This window comes from Nannobrachium achirus, assembly GCF_963921795.1.
Source record: "Nannobrachium achirus genome assembly, chromosome: 19".
Taxonomy (NCBI): domain Eukaryota; kingdom Metazoa; phylum Chordata; class Actinopteri; order Myctophiformes; family Myctophidae; genus Nannobrachium; species Nannobrachium achirus.
In genome coordinates this window covers 10,327,203-10,354,318 of record NC_137826.1, presented here as the reverse complement: position 1 = coordinate 10,354,318, position 27,116 = coordinate 10,327,203, and the positions used below count along the sequence as shown (strand labels likewise).

General features: G+C 42.8%; 1 protein-coding gene across 1 annotated transcript in view; it reads right to left on the bottom strand.

The window, feature by feature from the left end:
• ubl3a (ubiquitin-like 3a) overlaps window positions 1-27,116 on the bottom strand; it is a 63,172-nt gene that overhangs the window by 14,426 nt on the left and 21,630 nt on the right. Inside the window, exon 2 of the mRNA XM_080748797.1 lies at window positions 137-245. Within this exon, the coding sequence (XP_080604923.1) occupies window positions 137-245 (109 nt within the window). The remainder of the gene's footprint in view (window positions 1-136; window positions 246-27,116) is intronic.

Below are 27,116 nucleotides of genomic sequence, written 5' to 3'. Positions count from 1 at the left end.
AAACACAAAAAGGCACTGAATGTATCTTTTGGGTCTTGAGATGAAAGGTCCGGGAAACCACTGGACTACACCACTGAACCCTGTTACTGCTATCATTGCTGTCGCCAGTGTCAGTTAAACTTCTAATGCTACTCACCCATTGGCCAGTTGTCATAAACATGTTTGGCGATGTCTGCCGCCGAGTCGTTGGGAGAGAAGAGGAACTCTTTTGTCTTCCCGCTGACCAGAATGAGCCGTAGATTGATCTGTAAAGTAGACAAGACATGCACACAGAAACATTAATAGAGTACATGTACAATGTGTGTGTGTTTATACACTGGAAGTCGTTAGGGTTTATGGTTATTATGGTTAACCACATTCAATCGGGCATGTCACCATAAGCTAAATATACAGATTTTCAACAAAATAAAAAAAGGAAAAACTGTGCAGGGGTAGATGGCTCAGGTGTAGAGAAACCGCCATTAGAACACGGAGGGTTCCCAAAGGGTTCCCAGTTCGATCCCGGGCTCCCCCAGAGTTAGTGTCGAAGAGTCCTTGAGCAAGACTCTGAACCCCTAGTTGCTCCCAGTGAGCAGGTTGGTGCCTTGCATGGTTAGTGAATGTAATGCACAATCTCTGTAAAGCGCCTTCGATAAAGGCGCTATACAAATGCACCATTTACCATGTACAAAACAGAAGCCCCACTTCCAGCTATGAACGATAGCTGGGAATCTAGATCTACAAGCTCTCGACGTGTCGCATCAAGAGATGTTGTGAGCTATTTTACTGGAACGTTGTTTCAATCACAGAGTTCCTGTCAAATATAAGCTGTCAGCCCAACAGCAGACAAAACCTTACAAAATGTTTTAAAACATCCTTTGAACCTTGGCAGGAATGAAGTGCAAAGAATTGCTCATTCTAGATTGTTGACAGTTGTTCACAGGGATGAGTCACGCGATCAGCCTTGCCAGCAGTCCTACAGTAGATGACTAATACTTGATGTTTACTGGGCTGTGACAAGCGACAGATAACAGATAACAGAAAGAAGCAGGTGAGAGAAAAAAGTATAATATATAATATTAAGAGTTAGGTTAGGTATAAGGTAGAAAATAAAGTAAAAATAAGAGTAAAAAAGTTAATATAATAATTATTCTATCGATTAATCAAATAATAAAGATGAGTGTTTTAAATATACTGTATGTTTTCTAAAATGTATATATCAACAAAGCACTTTAGCCACTTTATTTTATACTTCTGTGCATGACAGTGTCATACAATAACAGTTAAAATAGCTGATCTACAAGCTCACAACACAGCAGTGTGTGATCAGTATTGGACATGTATTATGTGGTAAGAGTGTGTTGCAGCAGTTGTGTGTCATCTCTCACAAGAGTCTCACAAAGAGTTACAACACCAGCAAGGAAGAGAACGTATTTATATGCAGTATGTGGCGTGTGTATATACTGTATATAGCTTTATTGACTGTTGGCCTGTGTTTAATAGTGCTGTGCCTTTAAGTGCAAGAGCAAAGGTCTGTCTGTAGTGCGTGCGTGTGCGCGCGTGTGTGTGTTGTGTGTGTGTGTCTAGCTTGCTCTGTGTGCATGGCACAGGCACGTGTCATTGTTCCTAGCATTCCCATGTGCCTAGTCCCTGTTAGTCCACTACATCACTGCCACCCCCCATCCCCCATCCCTCTGGGCCACACACACACACACACACACACACACACACGCACGCACGCACGCACACACAGCCGGCTGCAGTGATGTAACAAAGCTAACACCGACGGATTGAAAATGAGATCTTTCTAAGCACGTTATCAAATCAGCTTATGTGTCTACGCATTGGACACACACACACACACACACACACACACACACACACACACACACACACACACACACACACACACACACACACACACACACACACACACACACACACACACACACACACACACACACACACACACACACACACACACACACACACACGCAAACAATACGGAAATAAAGACTGACCTCAACCGTGCCCCTATGTGCCGGCTCATGCACAATACACATACAGTATACATAAGACATAATCAATACTTTAAGCTCTTGCCAGTACTGTCTTCTACAACCACATGCACTTATAGCAGGAAAAGCCTGGCACAAAAAAATGTTTTGCAATCACACAGAGACAAACAAACAAAGACAGTACAGTACAGTGCAGCCCACACAGACACACAAACCATAATGATCGCACATTGGGAAAAAACACACAAACAGCAACTTTTACTGACTTTGCAGTGTTTTTCCCAGACAGAGGTGATTAATTACATTACGTCACATCTCGCCTGCATGTGGCCCTGCTCTACCTCAGTGTTTCCCAACCTTCTTTCTGCCAGGGCACACTTTTCATAGATAAAAGATCTCAGGGCAGGGGTCTTCAATGTTTTCAGGCCAAGGACCCCTTAGTTGAGAGAGAGAGAGAGATGAAGCAGGGACCCCCAAAACCTGTTCATAGATTCCATATAGTTTCATCGTATGACAGCACAATCATCAGTGTATTTTGGATTCATGTCAATGTGTGTTTTCAGATATTTAACCACTTGAACCGTCAATACTTAATGAACTTGAACTTTCACTCTGTACTTTTTGGCTATAGTTCTCTGAATATGGATTCTAGGGTTCAAGTGGTTAATTTGAAAAAAAGGAGAACATTTTTTTTCTATCACACAAAGATTTGGAGGACCCCCTATAGTAACTCTGAGGACCCCCTAGGGGTCCCGGACCCCCTGTAGAAGACCCCTGGTTTAATGTATCGCTTGAGCTTGAGTTTTTGGATCATTAGGAGTTCAAGCCCGAAAGGCTGACACCCTGCAGTGTTGTTTTTGTGCTTACTGGTATTTCTTTTCTCCTGCTGCTGCCGTTTTGAAACCTCCCATAAAGTGACCTTACATTTTCACCAGTGATTGGAAGTTGTGTGCATTACTTGAACAACAGATATGACGCCGATCGACCTGGTGGGGGAGCTATAATTGCAGGTGAAAGTTATTTTGAGCGGTGGTAAACCGCTCCATAGAGTGGCTGTGCGTGTGTCTGTAGCCTTTTTCCTCAGCGTTTTGCCATAGTAAAACGTGTGTGTGTAGCATAGCCTGTACATCCTAGACTCAAATCCTAGGCTGAAGACGTTATGCAAGCACGACCACGGCTCACTTCACATTGGGTGTGATTTTTTATGTTTAAAAGTCACAATTGTAGGGGCGCCCGCTGGCCTACTGGTCCAGGCGCATAGCACATACTAGGCATTGATGCTTGACAGCGTCGCCAGTTCGATTCCCGATCTGGACGACCCTTGCCGCATGTCACTCCCCGTCTCTCCCCCCATTTCCTGTCAATCTACTGTACTGATTAACGATTTAATTGTATTTTTGTCATTGACAATTACATTTATGTTTGTCTTTTAGGCTTTGAAGTTGCACATATACAGATATGACACATAACCTAAATACACAGAGAAATTACTGACATATTTCACAACTACATCTACTCTACAAGTTGCATCAAGAGTTACTATCATTTTCTATTGCTACAATTTCTATTGCTACAAAGGGAAAAAGTTGATGAATAGAAAAACTATTCTTCAAGCGACTACTCTCTTCTTGGTGCAATGATGGTTGCCATGGTGTCACCATGACAACAGCCAGTGGTGGGTTGCTAACCTGATAACACGCACACACCACGTACACACACACACACACACACACACACACACACACACACACACGCGCGCGCACTCACACAGTACACACACAGACACACACACACGTCTGTTCCTGTTCCACATGTTGTTTCTGACTCACTCGAGTTCCCAGAATTATTTCGACACCAAATTCATACATCTCTCTTTTATTTATCTCACTCACTCACTCATCCATCAGTTCATCTCTCTGATCTCCATCAGTCTCCAGCTCTGCACAGTACGCTGCTTTGTGAGGGGAGTGTGAGTTGATGTCGAAACCTGGTAAACCAACATATCCCCACTCTCACGTTGTACTTGTAGTGAGGAGCCGGGGCAAGATCTGACCATGCGTCAGCTATTCGACGCAAAAGAAACCCACTGATGCTCAATTCTCTCAGTAGTCCCCTCGTGATAGGTTGACGCATCCTTTAACCCATTTAGGCCTAGGATTATTTAATGCTTTAACCAGTGAAAAATAGCAGATATACAAGCTCACAGAGCTTGTAGATCTGCTATTTTTGAAGAAGTCGTGAAAATGTAATTTCAAAGCGAACGTTTGTAACTCAAATTTTGCTTCTGGGTGGTCCCTGGAACTAGATATTTTGAGATGCGGGTCCGTGGCCAAATAAATATCATTTTGGGGGTCCTTCACATGAAAAGGTTTGAGAACCACTGACATAGTAGTCTCTCAAGAACAGACTAACTGAGCTCCATTTAAGTGAAAAGGACCTTTTCTTTGACAATGGCTATAGCCAGATTGCTGACATAGAAACATAGGGTTTTTCAAAAAGTCTTAGAAGGATTCAAAAGACACTTATTAGCTTGTAGATCGGCTATTTTCGGCAAAGAGGTTTGGTGTAGAGGGGAGTACAGAGTAAAAGTTCAAGTTCATTAAGTATTGACGGTTCAAGTGGTTAAATATCTGAAAACACACATTGACATGAATCCAAAATACACCGATGATTGTGTTGTCATACAATGAAACTATATGGAATCTATGAACAGGTTTTGGGGGTCCCTGGGTCAAAATTCTAATTTTCATGATTTTTCAAAAATAGCAGATCTACAAGCTTGCAGCAATAGTTAATAGTTAATAGTTAAAGCATGAAATAATGATACACCATGATGTGTACCCGTTCTAAACAAGTCACGTGCGCCACCAGGACTCCAGGAGCAGACTCGAGCCCCGGCAGGCACCCCCGAGCAAGGCACAGTGACAGCAGAGCGAGTGGCCTTGTCAAGCAGTACAAAGTCGCGCGCTGGTCCCTTATGAGCCTGCACGCAGTCTCAGGTAAGGGCCCTCCTGGTTACCCCTAAAAAAACTCGCCTCATTACCCGTGGCGATCGGGCTTTTGCTGTCCGGGGCACCTATAGGCTGTTGGAACGCTCTGCCCGAGGAGCTAACATCAGTGTGTTCGTTCAAGTCGCTTCTGAGAAATAAATAAATCTCTAAGTCAACAGTCGTTCTATGTTCAGTTCTAACTTTGTTTTAAAACGCTCTATACTAAATAAATAATACATTCGTGATCATTTATGTGTGTGAGTTGAACTGAATATTGTAGACGTATAGCTTCACTTCAGAGTGCAGACAGACAACCATAGTCTGATGATAGAAACTGTTTTTTTCCCCCTTTTTTATATTAACCACTTGAATCCTCGCATCCATATTCTGAAAACTTAAGCCAAAAATAGCAGATCTACAAGCTCACAACGCCTCGCACTGCGAGGCGTTGTGAGCTTGTAGATCGTCTATTTTCGGCAATGAGCTTTGGCGTAGAGGGGAAAAAGAGCAGACTAGGTACAGAGTGAAAGGTCAATGACATACTGTATATATAGAGCTGGTCCTCCCTTGCAGGTCCAGCCAAAAATACGTTCAGCGTCTTTCCTGCGAATGTCCTGACAGGCCACTCTCTCACACTCGCTCTTCCTATCCTAAGGGTGCAAAGTCTTGCCAATTATTCATCTAATTTCTTTATATTATCCTCCATTCTGCTTTTTTTTGGTTTTGCCTTTTCACCCTGAGGATGTGACTGAGCACTATTTCTCTTGCTACCCCCCCCACCATCCCCCTCAGGGAAACTACCTTCTCCCTGTTCTCTCTTCCACAGTGGGACCCGTAATGAGGTTTCATAGCCGGCGCAGGGAAGTCTATTCAATTAAAATATGTTCTCTCTTAACAAATAGTTCAGCCACAGGGAACGAACGGGACAGGGACGCGAGCATGCAAACTCGAGCGTTCCCATGCACACGCTCGCACGCACACACACACTCTCATCCTGGCATGCACGCAAACATAACATAACACGCGCTACACCCGGCCTCACATAAACACGTACACGCGAGTGCACACACACAATGCAAAACAACCCACACGCACGCACACGGAACTGAAGCAGAAACATAGTGTCACTAATATGCAAATGAGCTCCTTCGCTCGCATCTGTTTATTCAAGGACAGGTTATTCATTAACCACTGAAACGCTACATGCTTCGTTTGCCGGCGTCCCCCAGGGGTCCATACTTAGTTGGGCCCGCTTTCTTTTTTCACTCTATACATTTCTCTCTTCACCAACGCGTTGTGAGCTTGTACAAAGGCTGTTTTCGCCGAATGTTCGCCTATTACGACAAATATACCTCACATCACGAGTAGCCTCGTGACTCACGCGAAGCGATGTTTGCTTGCTTAGTGCTGTTTGCCGTGCCGCAAACAAACAGTGCTGCCCGGATGCATGGGGCTTGTAGATGTTGAGAGCACTGGTAGTAGGCAGTACCATGCATAATTATTCAACATGCCCCGAAGCAATGCAAAGCAAAGTTCGTGTGTACGTGTGTTTGAGTGCGCGAGTGTGTGTGTGTGTGTGTGTGTGTGTGTGTGTGTGTGTGTGTGTGTGTGTGTGTGTGTGTGTGCGTGCGTGCGTGTGCATTAAGTAGTGTGTGTGACAGACAGCACTTTAGACCTTCTCCACAGCAGTCAACACATTACGGAACGTGGGAAGGTTTCCTGTGGGAACTAGTGAGTACATTCTACATTACAGTAGTTAAAATGACCCACCGCTGTGAATGTGGAGCGCTGGGACGGGACATTAGGAGAGGAGGTGGATGCTGCATGGATGATGATGCTATAAAACCATTTAAGCCATTTGGATCGCGTACGCGATATCTTTGTCACCACTTTAACCATTATTTCATGCTTTAAATATTAAAAAATAGCAGATATACAAGCTCGCAGCGCGGCACCGAGTGCCGCGCTGCGAGCTTGTAGATCTGCTATTTTTGAAAAATCGTGAAAATGTGTGCAAATCTTTGAATGTACAGTATATGTTTTTAAAGCAGATATTTGTAACGCAAATCCTTCTTTCTCTTGGTCCCTGGAACTAAATATTTTCAGACGGGGGTCAGTGGTCAAATACATATAATTCTAGGGGGTCCTTGACATGAAAAGGCTTGAGAACCACTGACAGAGAAACATGGGTTTTTCAGAAAACAGCTAGGATTTAGCGGACATTTTTGTGTATCTTTCAGGCCTAGAAGGGGTCACAAGCCTAATAGCCTATTGGCTGAGAGGTGCTCATTGACAAAACAAAAGCCCAACAAGGTGTTTTCATTACAAAGTGATTTGTGGGGGGGGCTTCTATTAATAATGCCATCGCGCCGTCGACAACCACGCATGCCTGTACTGTAGGCGGCTAAACATTGAATAACGGTGTACGGCACAGTGCCGCCTGCTAGCGAAGTTTGCGAAATCCCTCGCGAATGAAAAAGAAAGCCAGTTTATCAGATGTTCACAAACTAGTAGACGTACTGTAGATTCCAGCTAGCTCAGCAGTCTTGCTCTTACTTGATAGAAATGCACTGAAAAGCCTCAGAATTAACTCAACTGCGAAGGGAGTGCAGTGCAGGTATCTGTGACTTCAGTGAGCCGCCCAAGGAGAGGGTGGAGGGCATGCTGCTGGGCATGCAGGGAAAGCACTTATATAAGCAGCTGATTGATGAAAAGTGTGATATCGAAACAATGCCCTGGACAGGCTTCTGGGAGCGTAAGCTCTCTGCTTTCCTCTGGGGAGAAGTGTGTGTGTGTGTGTGTGTGTGTGTGTGTGTGTGTGTGTGCGTGCGTGCGTGCGTGCGTGCGTGCGTGCGTGCGTGCGTGCGTTCGTGTGTATTGTCTAAAGCAGTGACATTGTTTTTTCTTTAGCAAAGTAATTTAACCCTAAAAGCTTAAGAACTTCTGTTTACGGCTGCCTTTTGCTGAGGACGAAAAGACGAAAGATGGTTTGCCCCGGACCAAAAAAATAAAACCTGGTAACAATATGTCTCCATTCAGTCACGTGTTGTCGTATTAAAGCTATGCAAACGCAGCACCTATCATCGTGGAACGGACTTCTCTACATTTAGAAATAAAATATGACTCATGACTTTTAACCACTTAAACCCTCTAGAGTAGACCAAGGGTCTTCAACAGGGGGTCCCCAGAGTTACTACAGGGGGTCCTCCAAATCTTTGAGTGATAGAAACTTTTTTCTTATTTTTTATATTAACCACTTGAACCCTAGTGTCCATATTCTGGGAACTTTAGCCAAACATACACAATCTACAAGCTCACAAGGCCGTTGTGAGCTTGTAGATGGGCCATTTCTTGCCCATGAAATGCGAGGCGTTGTGAGCATTTAAATCGTCTATTTTCACAATTTCTGCCTAGAATATTTAACAATTTGGCCAATGTTTCATTTGTCATTTCAGAGGTATTAAAAAGTCCTTGAATTTACACTTTAGAAATGTGCTATACACTTAAACTTTATGTTGGTTTGTTTACTGTTGAGTGAGAAAACAGTGTTGCACATTAAGCTAATCATGTCAGGACCCCCCAAAATTATTTGGGGACCCCCTTGGGGGTCCCGACCCACAGGTTGAGAACCACTGGGTTAACTAACCATGAACTTATCATCTTGACAGGTTCCTTATCGATCATGCATCCTTGACCCACACACTTACCAAAGGCACATCAAAGTGTGTATGTTTGCAAAGTGAGTGCACTGCACATGATGATGTTGACATAATAATCAAGTAAGACAAGATAGATGATACAATGAGGATAAGATTCATATCACTAGGCGCCTGTGAAAGCCCCTATCTGAACTTCAGAGGTATTTCAATAATCAAATGTTCTTAGTTTGATGTTGCAATGTCTGAAAGGTACAGTGAAATAATGTGTCATACACACACGTAGGCCTATGAGCAAATCCGATGTTACTGGGTGACTTGACATGATTTGCAGGTACACACCCACCAGGGAATGACTCAGTCCCTGGTGGGTGTGTACCTGCAAATCATGTCAAGTCACCCAGTTTACATTTAAATGATAATTCGTTGAATCATTGTACAACGGTATTGTTTGCCGAACATAGCAGATCTACTATCGGTTGTTTTCACTATCGCCTGGCAGTGGCTCAGGGGTGGAGAAACCGTCATTAGAACACAGAAGGTTCCCAAAGGGTTCCCAGTTTGATCCCGGGCTCCCCCAGAGTTAGTGTCGAAGAGTCCTTGAGCAAGACTCTGGACCCCTAGTTGCTCCCGGTGAGCAGGTTGGTGCCTTGCATGGTTTCCTCTGCCATCGGTGTATGAATGTGTGTGTGAATGGGTGAATGCAATGCACAATCTCTGTAAAGCGCCTTGGATAAAGACGCTATATAAATGCACCATTTACCATTTACTTGGCGAGCGACACTGTCGTACAATGAAATGTAAATCGACTCAGCTTTCTATTATCAACTTGACCTCAAAAAGATAATACAAAGGAGAGGACCATGCATTCCGGTTTAGCTAAATTAGCCTAATGACATGACGCATTTGTCTTCTGGTCCCAATGTACAGACACAACTGTCTTCGATACCAGCTCGCTCAGACAGAACTCATGGAGATCATTAACTCAGAACGGATGACTTAACTGAAGCTAGATGACACATTGTACTTGGCTCCAGATATAAAGAGGAAAGTTCACAAATACAAGTTTTGATCCTTCTCATCATCATCTCTTTCTCTGCCTCTCTCTCTCTTTTCATCAGCAGTTTATTCTAGATCAGGGGTCTTCAATGTTTTCAGGCCAAGCAAGGACCCCTTAGCAGGGACCCCCACAACCTTTTCATAGATTCCTTATAGTTTCATTGTTTGACAACACAATCATCAGTGTATTTTGGATTCATGTCAATTTGTGTTTTCAGATATTTAACCACTTGAGCGATCATTACCTAATAAACTTGACCTTTCACTCTGTACTTAGTCTGCTCTTTTTCCCCTCTACACCAAAACTCTACAGTACTCAGAATATGGACACTAGTGTTCAAGTTGTTAATATAAAAAGGATTGGAAGATTTGGAGGACCCCCTGTAGTAACTCTGAGGACCCCCTAGGGGTCCCGGACCCCCTTTTGAAGACCCCTGTTCAAGAGACATACATCATGTCAGAGGGATGGCACGAGGAAGCGCATGGCAGGGAGAGACAGGACACTACAATAGATAAAAGTGTGTCTATATATACATAAGGACATACGGTATGTTTAAACTGGATTTGTATATGAAGATTGTCTCCCATACACATCTCAAGTATTTATGCCACACTTACAGTATCTCCTCAGTGCTTCACAGTTTCTATCCGTTTAATTTGTCTCTCTCTTCCTCTTCCTGTCAGGGGTTTCCGATCTCTCTCTCTCTCTCTCTGCCTCACTCATCACTCCCGTTTACACCATCGCCCCATTCATCTATAAATCGCTCCTCCTCCTCCACTCGCCACCTCTTAACCCGTCATCCCTCCTGTCTGAGAACTCCCATCGCTTTCCGTCTCTCTGTGGAAACACTCTACAGCTGAATTCCCCGTCCTCGCCTGACAGATGCCAGGTTAAATGCCTTCGATCATGCGTTCTTCTCCTGCATCCCCTCGCTTTCGCCACTGCCATGACACCGACCGTCTCCGCTTGTCACAGCCTACTGCGGTAAGAATAGGAATGACATGACAATGAGGAGAGCTGGTCACAGACACATTGATGGGGCTGTGCTGCTCCAAGCCCCTAGATCAGTGGTTCTCAAACCTTTTTAGGCCGTGACCCCCAAAATAAACATATATGAACTGGGGACCCCCACCCTGACAAGCATTTGGAATTGTAGTTATTACATTTAATGTGACTCGGTCACATTAAATATTGTGAAAATAGCGGATCTACATGCTTACAACGCCTCGCGTTGCGAGGCGTTGAGCATGTGGATCGGCTATTTTTACAATGTTCGCCTCTTGCTTACTTAATATTTGACAGTTTGGCCAGTTTGGTATTAAAACGGTCTTGAAAGTCCTTAAATTGTCCCTTTAGAAATGTGCAGATAACATGTATACACTTACTGTATACTGTGTGTTTGTTTGTTTACCATTGAGTGAGAAAAGAAAATTACACTAAGCAAATCCTCTGGGGACCCCACAAAATAATTTGGGGACCCCACTTGGGGTCCCGACCCCAAGTTTGAGAACCACTGCCATAGATCAGTGACAGTTCAGAATGAGAGTGAAAGGAGTGTTCACCTGTCCAACATCTTTGAGTCATAAAATTCAAATGATTAGAACGGACTATTTCCATTCCACACCGTGTCAAACACAGAAGAGGATGTCATCAATCCATGAGGAGGGGCCTCTCTGACATTGACAATGCAGTGATTGTGGTTTCCATAACAATAAGCTTCATCGGGTCCCCCAATGTACAGTAGGTGGATGTGAACAAGGAAGTACGGCCTATACTTTTATATCAAATATCAATGATTTTTCCCAAAGTTTTTCAAAGTTCAGACCCTTATTCTCACAGTAAAAAACACTGTTAATGTATCCATTCAACTCTGATAGTCTTAATGGAGGGTTCCATTTGGTTCCATTTGTAAACTCTCACAGTTTTCAGAACAAACAGCACACAGAAAACACTGTGCAGATATCGGAGTTTAAATGCAAGCCTTCTTCAGGCATAAGTACAAGTGAATGTAGCAGTAGCCTACATAAGGGTTCAGCGTCATCACTTGATGATCACTTGCACGACACCTGTGTCCAACATTCCATTGACTAGTAGATAGACATGGAATTGTAGTCTCAAATGCATTGTACTACAGAGGGCATACTCAACATCAAGGGATTTGTAGTCCTAGTAACTACAACAGCCTTATACACCTTTTATATAAGTGTCTACTGAGACAGGAAACACCTATAAAACTCTCAGTTGAATTAACACTGAGGGTAGAATACAATTCTAATGACTGCTCAACACTCCTAGGGAAAACAAATTAACACACTTAGTGTAGGCCGTGCCCAGCTGCACTGAAAAATGTATTGCCCGAAGGCGATTCACAGCACAACCACGGCTGTTGGAATACTGGAATGGCATGTGAAAGCAAAAGTGAGAAAAAGTTTCACCGCGAGAACCTCATTTGGCTTTCATCAGTCTGTGCGGCTTTCGCAGTACATTGCTCTCTAGGCTTGTCCTGATTGGCGATGAATCGATAAATTGTGTCACAGATTGAAGGGAAGATCACGATATTAAGGTGATTTTTAACTAACAGAGCTAAGATGTTATATAAAAGCTCTAGAACAGGGGTCTTCAACAAGGGGGTCCTCAGAGTTACTACAGGGGGGCCGCCAAATCTTTGTGTGAGAGAAAGATTTTTTCTCCCTTTTATATGAACCACTTATAGTACCCTATAGCGTCCATATTCTGAGAACTTCAGCCAAAAATAGCAGATCTACAAGCTCACAACGCCTTGTGCTGCGAGGCGTTGTGAGCTTGTAGATTGGCTATTTTTGGCAAAGAGCTTTGGTGTAGAGGGGAAAAAGAGCAGACTAAGTACAGAGTGAAAGGTCAAGTTTTTTAAGTATTGATGGTTCAAGTGGTTAAATATCTGAAAACACAAATTGACATGATTCCAAAATACACTGATGATTGTGCTGTCAAACAATAAAACGATATGGAATCTATGAACAGGTTGTGGGGGTCCCTGCTTCATCTCTCTCTCAACTAAGGGGTCCTTGGCCTGAAAACATTTAATCTAGACAAAATGCATAGTACGCCGTATTCCCAAATACAAGAGGTTACATTTTCTTCAATCTGAGTTCACTGAGCTCCGTGCTGTGACGTCACTCCCCCTGTAAAAGAAGACTTTTTTACTCCAACAACAGCCTTTTATTAAACTCTCTCAGTAAGAGCTTAACTTCAAGTCTCACATAAATCTCGCCATCTCAGTAAGTAAGCCACCACAGGTCCATCTCTGTTTCAAAACCAAAACACATGTAATATCTTCCACAACCCACATTACCGTAATTCCTCCAACACTCACGCATGGATAAATATTTACCTACACGTATACATCACCTACAGTACACTCCACCTATACTCCCGCGGACCCTGGCAACGTTGGCGTGTATGGGCCATTTTTAATGGCCACGAATCACAATATGAAAACAGAAAGGATCGCCCGAGCCTACGATTGAGTTTTTAGCAAGGTATTTGCAATGGCATACACATACAGGCCATTTATTTTACTTTGAAAGTTGTTTTTGACATTGTACCACAGGAAACCACCAGTCTTCTCCACTTCCATGCTAGGGCATGGGAAACTACTTGTCAAGTTGGCATGGCCATGGCTGGATGTACAGCAAACAGTAAAACACCCTGGTACTAATGTAAATTCTACACACTTAAATTATAATACTGAAGATTTTATTGTGTAGCCATCCAACATTAATGTGTCTTTAATTTGCAAGTGCATTGCTATGCAGAATCCTCACCGACTATATTGCTAAATCTTCCTGACCAGTTACCTGACTCTGATTGAGAGTTAAGAAAGAGTGTAACGCAGAGTGTGCACAAATGCCACCAAAAGAGTGTAAATCTGATAGTGTACAAAAGGGAACAAAATGCACGCTTGCGCCGGGGTCCATTTGGTTCCATTTGTACGCTGCCAGTCTAGTTAAAAGAACAGGGAATATTCAACAGTGTAGGACGTGTGTTAAGCCAATCTGCAAATCTGTGTCACTTTAGATTTGAACCACTTTAACCATCATTTTATGCTTTAACTATAAAGAAATAGCAGATATTTAAGCGCACAGCGCGACACCGAGTGCCGTTCTGCGAGCTTGTAGATCTGCTATTTTTGAAAAATCGTCAACATTTGTGCAAGACTTTGAATATTTTTGACCCGATTCTATAATTGTCTTCTAAATCTGTGGTCCTCAAACCTTTTCACGTCAGTCAAGGACCCCCAAAATGACATGTATTTGGCCGCAGACCCCCATCTCAACATATGTTGTTCCAGGGACCACCCAGAAGCAAATATTTGAGTTACAAATGTTCGCAGAGTGCCCCGAGTGCTGCGCTGTGAGCTTATATCTGCTATTTTTCAGTAGTTAAGGCATTAAATAATTCCAGGCCTAAAGGGGGTTAAAAGAACAGAGAATATTCAACAGCGCAGGGCGTGTGTTAAAAGAACACAGGCTACTTGACAGCGTAGGACGTCAGTGTGTTAACGACGACAGCAGGTGTGGGTGGGTGTCTGAGAGCCAGTGGACCAGTGCAGTAACAGGTGTACACTCTGCAGTGCTTACACCGTTGCCAAGCGTGAACGTCATACACTTAACGGTGCCCTTGACTCCTGGGGGCGACGCAAGCACTCTCCCATCACACGTGTTCTTTATCTCGCCGTTGACTTTGAACGCGGAACACTTCCTTGTGTAGGAAATATTAACCACTTAAACCCTATATACACTTGTTTCCCTCTGCAGCACCAATCTCTGCCAAATAAATAGACCAGGGGTCGGCATCCCAAAATGTTGAAAGAGCCATATTGGACCAAAAAACCCCAAAACAAATCTGTCTGGAGCCGCAAAAAATTATAAAAGCCTTATAAATCGTTGTTGTCGGGTGGAAACCTTGTATGTCCAAAACTTCGTTTTGTATTTATCATTTAAAAAATGAACTAAACTAGTGAAAACAGCAGATCTACAAGCACACAACGCCTTGCGGTGCGAGGCGTTGTGTGCTTGTAGATCGGCTGTTTTCACTACTTTTGTGCGTCAGTCTTGTATGATGAAGCAGGGCTTTACTTTGCGGAAAAAAAAAACATACAAATTTGAAACTTGGAGATACAAGGTTTCTGCCCGACAGTGACGATAAAAAAATCGTTAAAACAAAACAATTTTTTTTTTCCTCTTTTCATACATTTTTTAAAAAGCTCCAGGGAGCCACTAGGGTGGCGCTAAAGAGCCGCATGCGGCTCTAGAGCCACGGGTTGCTGACCCCCGAAATAGACAATATACAAGCTTGTAGGTCGACTATTTTCACAGAAATGTTGGACTGTTTCCCCCGCCTAAATGTTCGCCTGTTAGTACATGCCCAGAATACAGACGCTACGGTTCATGTGGATATTAAAACTTAAAACGTACAAAAACACATGCGACAAACAACAGAGAAAGATAGGTAGATGGAGAGCGAGAGAGAGAGAGAGTGAGTCAAAGGACTAAGCAAGTCTGGACAAAAATATAACGTGTCTGTGACACTCAGGCAAGCCCAAATAAATTAATGTCCCGTGATTTACTGAGTGACGTCATCTCGTCCTGATATGAATGCCCAGTGTGTGTGCCCTACTGGCTCTGCTAGCGTCGCACATACTGTACTATAATGACATTATTATGTGTTAAAGTCCACCAGCACATGACCCATATTGCATGTTATTCCCCTCTCTCCAACACATTTATTGCCACTGTGTCTCCACTGAGCTGTGTTGTAGCAGAACAGAAATAACTTGAAAATCTTCACAATTCCCAACAGTGTTGTTGTTGTTGGGCGAACAGGACGCATACTGTAACAGACACATACTACCCCAGATCGGTTTTCCTGCTGTACTGTGCTTGCTCTGAGAGAGACCAGAAAAAGCGGATGTAAATGATACCACGAATATGCAAAAAGCGCTGATAGAAATAAATAAATAAACACTGCTAAAGGATGAGGTGGAGCCTGAAGTAGGGATGGGACGATATGAAAATGGCATATCACGATTAGTGTGACCAAAGAAATCGCGATTTACGATATTATCGCGATATATCCTCAACATCCATTATCCTGGGGCGGAACATTTGTCCAAAAATAGCCCATCTACAAGCTCACAACGCGTTGCAACGATATTTTTTGCCAAATAGATTTGGTAGAGAGTGAAAGTATCAAGTACGTACATTATAAGTACGTTTTACCAATTATAGAGGGTTTAAATGGTACCGGATATGCAGCTCGGCAAATAAAAGGTGAATTGATCCCAGGGCATGACGGAGGTGACTTGATGTTGACAGTCTCTGCTGAAGTCATCGAAATGTGGTCGCGTAAAAAGTACAAAACAATACTGAAACGAGACAAAGGACACAGACGAATAGACTCTCTTCCCTTGTTCTCCACCCCTCACTATGGCAGGTTTCACAGTTCAGCAAATACATAGAGTAGCCTGCTGCTATTCTGACAACAAGGAAATCTGTTTATGTCTATTTCAATGCAAGGCAATACTTGTCCTTTTTAGCTGCCTGGAAGCAAGATACGATAAGGTAAGACCTTTATAGATCCTGTGAGGGAAGTTCAGTAACCAGAGGCAGCACAGCAGTTCAGATACGGTTCGAGGGCAAGAGAAAGTACTGTAGATATACTGTACAAGCAGGGTCACACACAGTGGTGTAAAGTAACTAAGTAAGTGCATTTACACAATTTTGAGGTATTTGTACTTTACTTGAGTATTTCCAATTTTCAGTACTTTTACTTCTACTCCACTACATCTCCGATCCAAATATTGTAGTTTTACTACAATCATTTGAAAATCATTTAGATACTAGTTACTTTGCAGATATACATTATAGTACTATAAAACATAAATTAACCACTGTAGCCCTATTTTATACCGTGTTGTAGATCGTCTATTTGTGTCCCAATCTCCCCAGGAGCCAGTCATTGCAATTTTTTTCATTTTCATTTTTTCATTTCATTTGAAAGCTGGGGATCATAGCTACAAAATGATATATTGGTTGTGGAGATTGACCCAACAGTTTTGAAGATATGGCTTATAGAATGATGCCATGCTGAAATAGGACTTTTGAGATATTCAAGTTTTAAATAAATTTCTAACCTGCAATGACCTGACTCCGCCACATGGGGAGCAATCTTCAATTCAATCTTCAATTCAAAGAAGCTTTATTGGCATGAGAACACAAACGTTTACACAGTGGTGGAAAAAGTACCAACATTTTATAATAAAGTAAAGTATCAATTCTGCAATGTAGAATCACTCTGTTACAAGTAAAAGTCCAGAATAAAAAATGTACTTGAGTAAAAGTACAAAAGTATTGGTATCCAAATGTACTTAAAGTACCAAAAGTAAAAGTACAAAATGTTTGAAAATAGCAGATCTACTAGCTCACAACGCGTCGCACCGCAATGCGTTGTGAGCTTGTAGATCGTCTATTTTCAAATAGCCTTGGTATAACATAGGGCTAAAGTGGTTTATGTATGTTTTAAACTTTAGTTATTGCTCTCTAAAAAGATAATGCCACAACAGCATCTCAAGCATTATTGGGCTAAATGTAAAGACGCTACAGTGCGCCAACCGTGAAGCAGTTTAACCAATTTGCTACATACGTCTACACAAACGGTCAGATTACAAAGATAAATTGCTTAGTGAAGGCTCACAGATGTCACCATAGGGTACGCTCCAGCAGAATATCCCGTAATGATCGTATTATTTAATGAGGAGCATTTTAATCCGATCGGTCGTCGTTTCCTTAAAAAGGTATTAATGTATCTAAGTGCAGTACACCTCGCAACCGATGGGGTCGCATGGCTGAAAAACAACAGAAAATGGCATCTGATCGGATTAAAATGCAGTTTATTAAACAATACGAAAGATACGGGTAATTCTGCTTCAGCGTACCATACTGTGACATCTGTGAGACTTCAGTAAGCATGTTATCTTTGAAATATGAAGGTTTTTGTAGACGTACGTAGCAAATAGGATTAACTGCTCAACACGAGGTTGAAGTGAATTTATGACGTGTGCAACAGGGCTAACTGTGCTAAATGTAGCATAATCAGTGTTTGTGTAACTTCAATCAGAAGGATTATTTGACCTGATAATAAAACACAATCTACAGGCTTAACCGCCTCGCGTTGTGAGCTTGTAGAAGAGAGCAACAATAGAGTTGGGTCACGTTTTATTTGTTTATAGCCTGCAGCTAGCGCTAACGCTAGCTAGCGTTAGCCGTTAGCCACTCATAGCCAGTCAACCAGAATAGTCTACTCTAAAGTCAACTTTCCGACGGCGAGTGAACGATTGCATTCCATCCATGTTTTCTTGGCTGTCAATTTATTGTCCAAAAAAACAAACACCCTGAACGTTAGAATTAGATAGTTTAGGACGACGCTGATCTATCCAATGCTAAGCTAACTCAGTGACAAAGGAAGCTTCCGCACCGGAGCTTCACAGAAGACAAACGCATACGTCACAGACGCCTCCAGGCAGGAACGGATCATTTCACCAGCGTAGAAGAAGAAACAGCGGAAGAACGGCGGAAGAATAATAAATAATAATACACAAAATCATACATTACGTGGTTAATAATTGTTCATTTGGAACACACGTGGCATTAAATTAATGGGATAAATACTGTGGGTTGCTTCGCTAAGTAATGGAGTCCCGATATTACCGCATTTGGCTACAAACGGCTAACAAAGGCTGGCTAGTTAGCATTTTAGCTAATATAAACTGGGAGGACTAACAGAATTATGTACCGATCTCTCACATTAATTAAAAAAAGTCTTATTTACATGCAGAGTTAAGCTCTGGCGTTTAAGTGAAATGTAGCCTAGATATTATGAGATGCTGTTGTGGCATAAAAAAAAAAAAGAGCAAAAAAAAAAAAAAAATCATTTTGGCTACAGGGAATAATGACAGTCCCCGAGATGACTAGCTGCTGGGGGTGCTGGGACACATTTTTTTAAATTTTGTACTTTTACTTTTGGTACTTTAAGTACATTTTCATGCCAATACTTTCATAATATTACTCAAGTAATATATCGAAACAGGTCCCCATCCGGAATCAATGGGGGTAAATTTACTCGAATCAAAATTTTGTCTTAGGAATGTGACAAAAACCCAAAAATATTATTGAACTCTACTCTCCATGGCAGGAGTAATCAATAGAAAAAAAGGCATTTTGGGGGTGAACTACTCCTTTAAGTAAACATTTTGAGTACATTTTCCACCGCAGCACACAAAGCACCACTGTCTGGGACACACAAGGGTGTTTTTCGCCTGTGCTGTTGCGGGCATGTCAGTAAGTATATGATTCTGAAACATTTTCAAGATCCTTTTCACCGCGCCGAGTATAAATCAAGACGCGAGCGGTTTAAAGGGAGCCGAACACAGGAAGGAAAGATAATGACATTATGAGACATGAGATCTGCCAAACAGATGACACTTTATACAGGACAGGAGGAAATGAGGAAACGCACCGTGCGTGAGCGCGTGCGTCGTGTCACTGTGTGTACATTGAGGAAGCGAGTGTCATTTTTAATAATATTTCCACAGGTTCCTTCTAACAGAGCCTTTCCCTGGGTCCGCGTGAGCGTCGGCCATCTGTAAGAGTTTAGGGAAACGAGGACACTCTGTGCTTTCCACATCACAATACCGCTCTGTCAGGGGAACCTCCTTACAATCCAACACCATTACAGAGGAGTCGAAGAAAGAACGAGTGTGTGCGTGTGGGTGTGTGTGCGTGCGTGCGTCAGGGACGTGCTGGGCCCCTGATTCAGCCCGGGAAAAAGAGTTGTAGAGGCCCTCATTGCGCTATAGAGAGAGATCTATCTCTATTACGCTGCTGCTACTCAAAGATTTGCCATTTCAGATCATGACAAGTGACAAGCCAGTGGGCCAATTACATGAGTTATATTTCGTCGTACAAGCACACAACGCCTCGCACCGCGAGGCGTTGTGTGCTTGTAGATCTGCTGTTTTCACTACTTTTGTGCAACGGCCTTGTATGATGAAGCAGGGCTTTGCTTTGCGAAAAAAAATATAAATTTGAAACTTGGAAATACGAGGTTTCTGCCCGACAGTGACGATTTACTTTGTTGGCCGCCCAGCCCCCAAAATGGAACGAAGGCCGACATTTTTTTTTCAATTTTTTTCCTAATGGCCGGTCCAGGCCGGAAATGAACCGCTTTTCCCAATGGCCAGCACGTCCATGTGCGTGTGTGTGTGCAAGGGTAGGATGGGTCCACGAGGAGAGGGTCACGCCAAAAGACGAAACACGAATTAAAAAGGACAGGGAGAGAGAACGAAAGCGAGCGAGGGAGATTGGTGCAACCTGTCAAAGGAGGGGGATTTTTTAACAGAACAATCCTACACAAGTCAAACCCTGAGTGTTCAATTGAACTCTTGCGGCGTACAAATGGAACCAAAACCGGGTCCATTTGGTCCCATGTGTACACGCTACACTGCACAAATAGATAAAATGAACACTGTGGATTTCACTGTGTGAGAGGGGAAGGGGAAGACAGGCCGTCAGACAGCACTGGGTTGCAGCACAGACGCGGATGAAGGTGAGACGCCACAGTGATGATGACGAGGACAGAACCTATAGGAGACGGCCGAGCGGAATGCTGACACTTCCAGAACAACGTTCCGAGGATGGATGGAGAGAAAGTGAAAGGAGAGAGACACGCAGACAGAGAAAGACAGAAAGAAAGAAAGAGAGAGGGAACTAGTAAAGACGTGAAGGACAAATCCGGAATAAATTTAGCATACTGTACCATTTTTTACTACTTGGGGCCGATTCATACTCCACTTTTAGAGACAAATTTATTTCTGTTCGGTTCGGGGAGTCACAAAATCTCAGTGGCACCGAACAGCCGAATTAATGACGGTACCCGCCCCCCGAACCTCTGAATGACGTCATATTGTAGTTTAGACAGAGCCGGACCGAAGTAAATTCGTCTCTAAAAGTGGAATGACTGGCCATGGGGTCCATTTGCAGAATTGCCCCTGTCGTCCAGTTTCCCCAGCAGCCCCCATAGCGAGCAGAGCCCATAAGCTCTTTGTTGCAGTCATTTTCCATGAATCCGTTATTAGTCGTCATCATTACACACGCATCCATGCCTTGGTTGTCCCACACGAGCAGACGTAGTCTGTTAAACAGACCAACGGCATATATACAGCTGTTAGCCAAGTCCCGTAAAAGACACGCTGTGATTGGCCAGCAGTGTCTTTGATCGGCAGTTGTGCCGAAACGCTCAACCCAAAACATGATTTACGAGACTGTGGCGGGTCGTGTGGGACAACCAAAACATAGCCTTTTTTTTTACCGCAACAAATAGCATAAGTAGATGGAGACTGCTGGGGAAACTGAATGACAGGGGCAAGTCACCCTTTTGTCAGCCTTCTGATTGGTCCCTGACTGACCAACCAGCAGGCTCTTTCTATCTTGTCCCGGCCTGGTTCCACCTTTTTTATGTTGAATTTGCTAACATATCATTTTTTGAAAAATAAAAACATTTAAAAAACATGCTCAGTCACTATACTGCACCTGTGAGGCTCCTTTTTACTGAAACAAAGTTTAAAATGAGAATCGATGCACAAAATAACAATAAGAAGCAAATGAATTTCAATGGTAGTGGATGGAGAGTTTAGTCCCACCAAGACACACCAACCAATGGGTGCGAAGAGGGGCGGGACAACGGGTGGGACTTGACCAAAGGGTGAATTCTGCAAATTAATAGACCCCATGGCCAGTCATTTGGGATCAATATAAGTAGGAAAAAAGCCATGTGTTATTTTAGTCCGGACTTGCCCTTTAAGAGCAGGGCGAGAAGAGCGGGAAAGCGGGAAGAGAAACGAGACGTTTAATTAGATCCTTTTGGTCATCAAACAACTGCATGGCATTGTTACCAGCCGTCCATCACACAGGCATACACAACACATGTGCCCGGACGCACGCACGCACGCACGCACGCACGCACGCACGCACGCACGCACACACACAGAGGGAGCCTCCTGGGCGTTTGCTGAGGCCCCTGTCTTTGAAGCCGTGGAGCGGGACGTGAAATTGCTCTCGTATGCTTCAATCGATTCTCTTCTCTCGTCCCTCTGTAAGCGTCTAGACTCTCTGTCCATCCCTTATACCAGTGAATGACGGACAGGAGAGGTGATGGGGAATCAGGTGGAGGCAGTGACACACACAGAGCCAAACCCAACCGTATCTCTTTGCAACAGCATTAGTGCTGCAACAATAATATCGTCGTTGTCGGGTGAAAACCTTGTATGTCCAAAACCGTTCGTTTTGCATTTATCATTTTAAAGGAGCTATAGTCAACTTTTTCTTGAAAAAAAACGGACGCTAAAATAAAAATAAAAAGATTAAGCTTCATATATGTGTTTCTGTTAAAAAATGACCACAAAAAGTGTAAAATAATGATAAAATAATTATTTTGGCCATTGTCAGGCTGACTTTGTTTACATTCCTCTTCTATTCTTTTATATGGATTGATAAGGGATGTAAACAAAGTTGGCCTGACAATGGCCAAAATGATTATTTTATCATTATTTTACACTTTTTGTGGTCATTTTTTAAAAGAAACACATATATGAAGCTTAATCTTCTTTATAAAATATTTTCAAAACATTCTTTTTATTTTAGCGTCCGTTTTTCAAGAAAAAGTTGACTATAGCTCCTTTAAAAATGATTTAAACTAGTGAAAACAGCCGATCTACTGCTTGTAGATCTGCTGTTCTCACTACCTTTGTGCGACAGCCTTGTACGATGAAGCAGGCTTTACTTTGCGAAAAAAAAACGTACAAATTTGAAACTTCGAGATACGAGGTTTCTGCCCGACAGTGACGATATACAGTAAGGCCTAAATGGAACAGCTCCATGGCTGAAAACCGTGGTCTTTTCCCCTGTTGATATAAAAGTTAACTGCTGAGTGGTATCTTTGTGTATAATTGCTGCAATCCCAGCCACCAAAACGGTCTCTTTAGCCCTGTGTGTAGGTGTCATGGGCCTGATTTAACAAAGCATCTGGAATGGGAGGCACCCACTTGGGAACTCCAATTACTCACACAGCCAGCCGCACTCGCCCGCTTGCATTCGGTCTAACTTACACAGCAGATTTTTAAAGGGCCATACTGGTCGTCTGTTATGTTTAGCCCATGGAGTACAGCTGCCGTAAAAATGCCTTTCACTGGGGATAAATTGTATATTCCTCTTTTTACTCACAATATTACTGTCCTGTGACACTGCAGTACCCGCACTGGTGGAAATAGATTGTTTATGTATATTTATATTACATTTATGCACATGTATTATTCCTATTAATAGCTCAACATGCATAATCCCAGCAGTCCAAGTGTGGAGTGTGAAGCAAGGACCTGAAACTCCTGTTGTTTTTTGGTAAACTATTCCTAATCCGTGACCGTTTACCTGTTTTACAATTATACATTTTTATAGGCCTACTTAGTTTGAACTCTTATTCTCTCTTACTCTCACGTTATACTTGGCATTACTGACAAGCATTTTCCACCGCCGTTTGATTTCCGAGGAAGACATTGCATTCCATTCATCTCTGTATGTATGGTATGAAAATCTACTTGCAGAGACTTGAACCTTGCTTGAGATAGTAATCCAATACAGGTAACTTTTCATGGCACCTTCATTTTTGTCAAAGTGTATCTGAAACTAGTCTGTCAAGGTTTCTTTATTGCTATATCTTGTGTACGGGTACATAATAGTATATCTTTCAAATTTCCATGCCTTTTTAACCAATGGTCCTTGTTTACAATACTTCTGGCGATATCCACGTTCGACTTGCGTCCCTATTTTGGGCATTATAGGTGAAAACTAGATTAAAAGAAAAAAGTTTTAATAGCAGACAGCAGATCTACAAGGCAAGCTCACGCCACAATGAAACATGCTGTGAGCTTGCAGATTGGCTATATTCATGCGACACCATCATATGAGTGGTTCTCAAACATAGATCCTCCCTTCTGGGGGTCCTTGGCACAAAACCTTATCCAAATACATATTCATTTTGGGGTCCTTGAGAAAAGAGTGGCTTAAAGTGGTTAAAGTGCAGGTAAAAATGGAAGCATAACATGTGGGCAATAATACAACCACACATAACTACATAAGTGCATAAGTGCATAACTGCAGAGCTGAATCCTGAGTAGTTCATTTGACTGGGAGTAGGGAGGGATGGGACGATATGAACATTTCATATCACGATGATTGTGACAAAAGAAATCGCGATTTACGATATTTATTCGCGATAATCAAAATCCATTATCCTGGGGCAGAAACCTTGTATGTCCAAAACCGTTCGTTTTGTAATAAACTAGTGAAAACAGCAGATCTACAAGCACACAAGTTGTGTGCGACAGTCTTGTATGATGAGGCAGGGCTTTGCTTTAGACGTACACATTTGAAATTTGGAGATACGAGGTTTCTGCCCGACGATATTTTACTGATTATGTTGCGAGGAAAACGTTGAGATAATAGCCATTTTGGTTAGAACTGACTGAAAATAACGTTGTACTTCAAGTTTAAATGATACTAAATATTTGTCCAAATAAATTCCAAATATTATCAAATTACCTCGAGGCACCCCTGGACTGCCGTCACGGCACCCCAGGGTGCCCCGTCATCACCCACTTTGAAAACCCCTGGGTTAGACTACGATAAATGAAATCTCCACGATACGATTATCGTGAGTGTGTTTTTATCATGATAACATGGCTTATCGTCCCATCCCTGACTGGGAGAGCTCTAAGGCAACAGTCAGAAGCGGCTCCACGGTGAACATAAAGGGCAGCAGCATGTCAGGGATCAGATGCTGGGGGTGTTGCGGTGAGCTGGGACCACACAGCGTGAGGAGGAAGATGATGATGATGATGATGACAGGACCTTCAGCCCCCCCCCCCCCCCCTCCCCCTCGCGCTCTTCTCTTCCTCCTACCCCTTCCTGAATCCATTTCCTTTGAAGCCCCGCTCTACCTCTCTCTCTCTCTCTGCATCTCTCTTTTCTCTGCTTCCCATCAGGGCGTCTTAAACCTCATGATATTCCAAATTGTTTCCCCCTAACAGTAGGGGTGGGCAATATAATCGATATGGCAATACATCGCGTTAGTGTATTTGCAAATACTGTATCGATACTTCAGGCCGAACTATCGCGATACTTTGAGGATACTTTGAGGAAAATCCGGTCCTGACACTCTGCTGCCTCTAGATGTCACTGTACTATAGTAGCTACTTCCCCTTCCCACGGTTCAGTGAGTGAGGTCTCTTGAGAAAATGGCTGTGAACGACGACAACAACAACATTAGCAGCGCCTTCAGCTTTTAAAGCTGATATATCGCAATAGTATCGTATCGCAAGGATTCACAATATATTGTGATACTATTGCATTGTGACCCAAGTATCGTGATACATATTGCATCGCGAGATTCTTGCCAATATCCACCCCTACCAAACACAATATCCAACCCTACCAAACAGTGGGTTTGGGCAGAGTGTTGTATGGAGAGAGTTACGTCACTGTTCACTTCATTGGGCCAGGTCTTCCACATCACGCACACATCTATTGGCGTATAGTGACAAACCATGAACCGGAAGTTTACAGAATGTATTGAAGTCTATGAGGGGTAAAGTGACAATGAACCACGTGACCAGCGCTGTTTCTGACCCTGCGATGGCAGAACTATCTGATTAGACGACTCTGGTTTTGGGGAACTTTTATGGGTACATTTTATGGGCTGCGAGTAAATATATATATCGTCATTCTCGGGCAGAAACCTTGTATCTCCAAGTTTCAAATGTATATGTTTTTTTTCATAAAGTAAAGCCCTGCTTCATCATAAAAAGACTGTTGCACAAGACTAGTGAAAACAGCAGATCTACAAGCACACAACCGCGAGGCGTTGTGTGCTTGTAGATCGGCTGTTTTCACTAGTTTAAATCCTTTTTAAAACGATAAATACAAAACGAACGGTTTTGGACATACAAGGTTTCCACCCGACAACGACTTTATATTTTTGTCCTCCATTTTTTAATGTTACCATTTCGAAAGTGTTTACAAAATGCTCAAAAAAAGAAATAGCACTTTTTCATGAATAAATAAAAATTATAACGTTTTTTTCCCCTCAAGCTAAAATGTTTGGGAACCACTGTGCGCTATTCCATACACCGCCCCTCCCCCCCTCTCACATGTTTTCTTGACCCCCTGTTGAGTGAAACCCCCGGAGTCAAGTCAAACCCCCTCCCCCCGCATCCCCGCCACACAGAGAACAACATACTGTGTGGTGACCTCTGACTCGGCCCCCCAACCCTCCCCAACCCACCACACGCACACACACACGCACACGCACACGCACACACACACACACACACACACACACACACACACACACACACGCTCTTCTCTATCCCAGGTGGTCTCTGCAGTCAGGATTAGCAGGATCTCCAGCCTCTCAGATAATCTATATCAACACGACCTTTTCAGTTGTAGGAAAACATCCACTAATGAGCGTCTGTTATTTTCTTTAGCTTTCCTTTTTCTTGTGAATTAGAATAAAACGATAAAATGTCCACTAGAAACTGCTGTTGTGCTATTACAAAAAAGACACAGAGTCGTCTTCCCTGTGCAATCTGTAGCTACTGTATGCATAGCAAGTTGTCTGCAGTTTTGTGAATGAACATACATAAATACATTAGGGATGGGACAATATGAACATTTTATATGACGATTATTGTGACAAAAGAAATCATGATTTAGGATATTATCGCGAAATCAAAATCCATTATACTGGGGCGGAACATTTGCCAAAAAATAGCCCATCTACAAGCTCACAACGCGTCGCATATATTATATTTTTTGTATCAGGTACATATATTATAAGTACCTACCTTTTACCAATTATAGAGGGTTTAAGTGGTAATAAAAGGTGGATTGATCCCAGTGCATGACGGAGGACGATATCACGATAAATGAAATCTCCACGATACGATTATCGTGAGTGTTTTTTATCACGATAAACGATAATATCGCTTATCGTCCCATCCCTAACATACATACAGTATACATACATTCATGCATACCTACATACATATAGGCCTACATACAGACATTCATATACTGTACCTGCCCTGTACACACATATAAATGCAAATCGACCCCGATCTGGATGGCTAGCTCCTTTGGCGCCGCACTGTAAAAACCTTTGAACTCTGATATTTCCTAGCAGAAATGAATGGCCTACTCTGGTCCTCTATCCAGTGTTTGCAGGGAGGCCGTAGCTGAATGGGTAGAGAGAGAGAGGACGT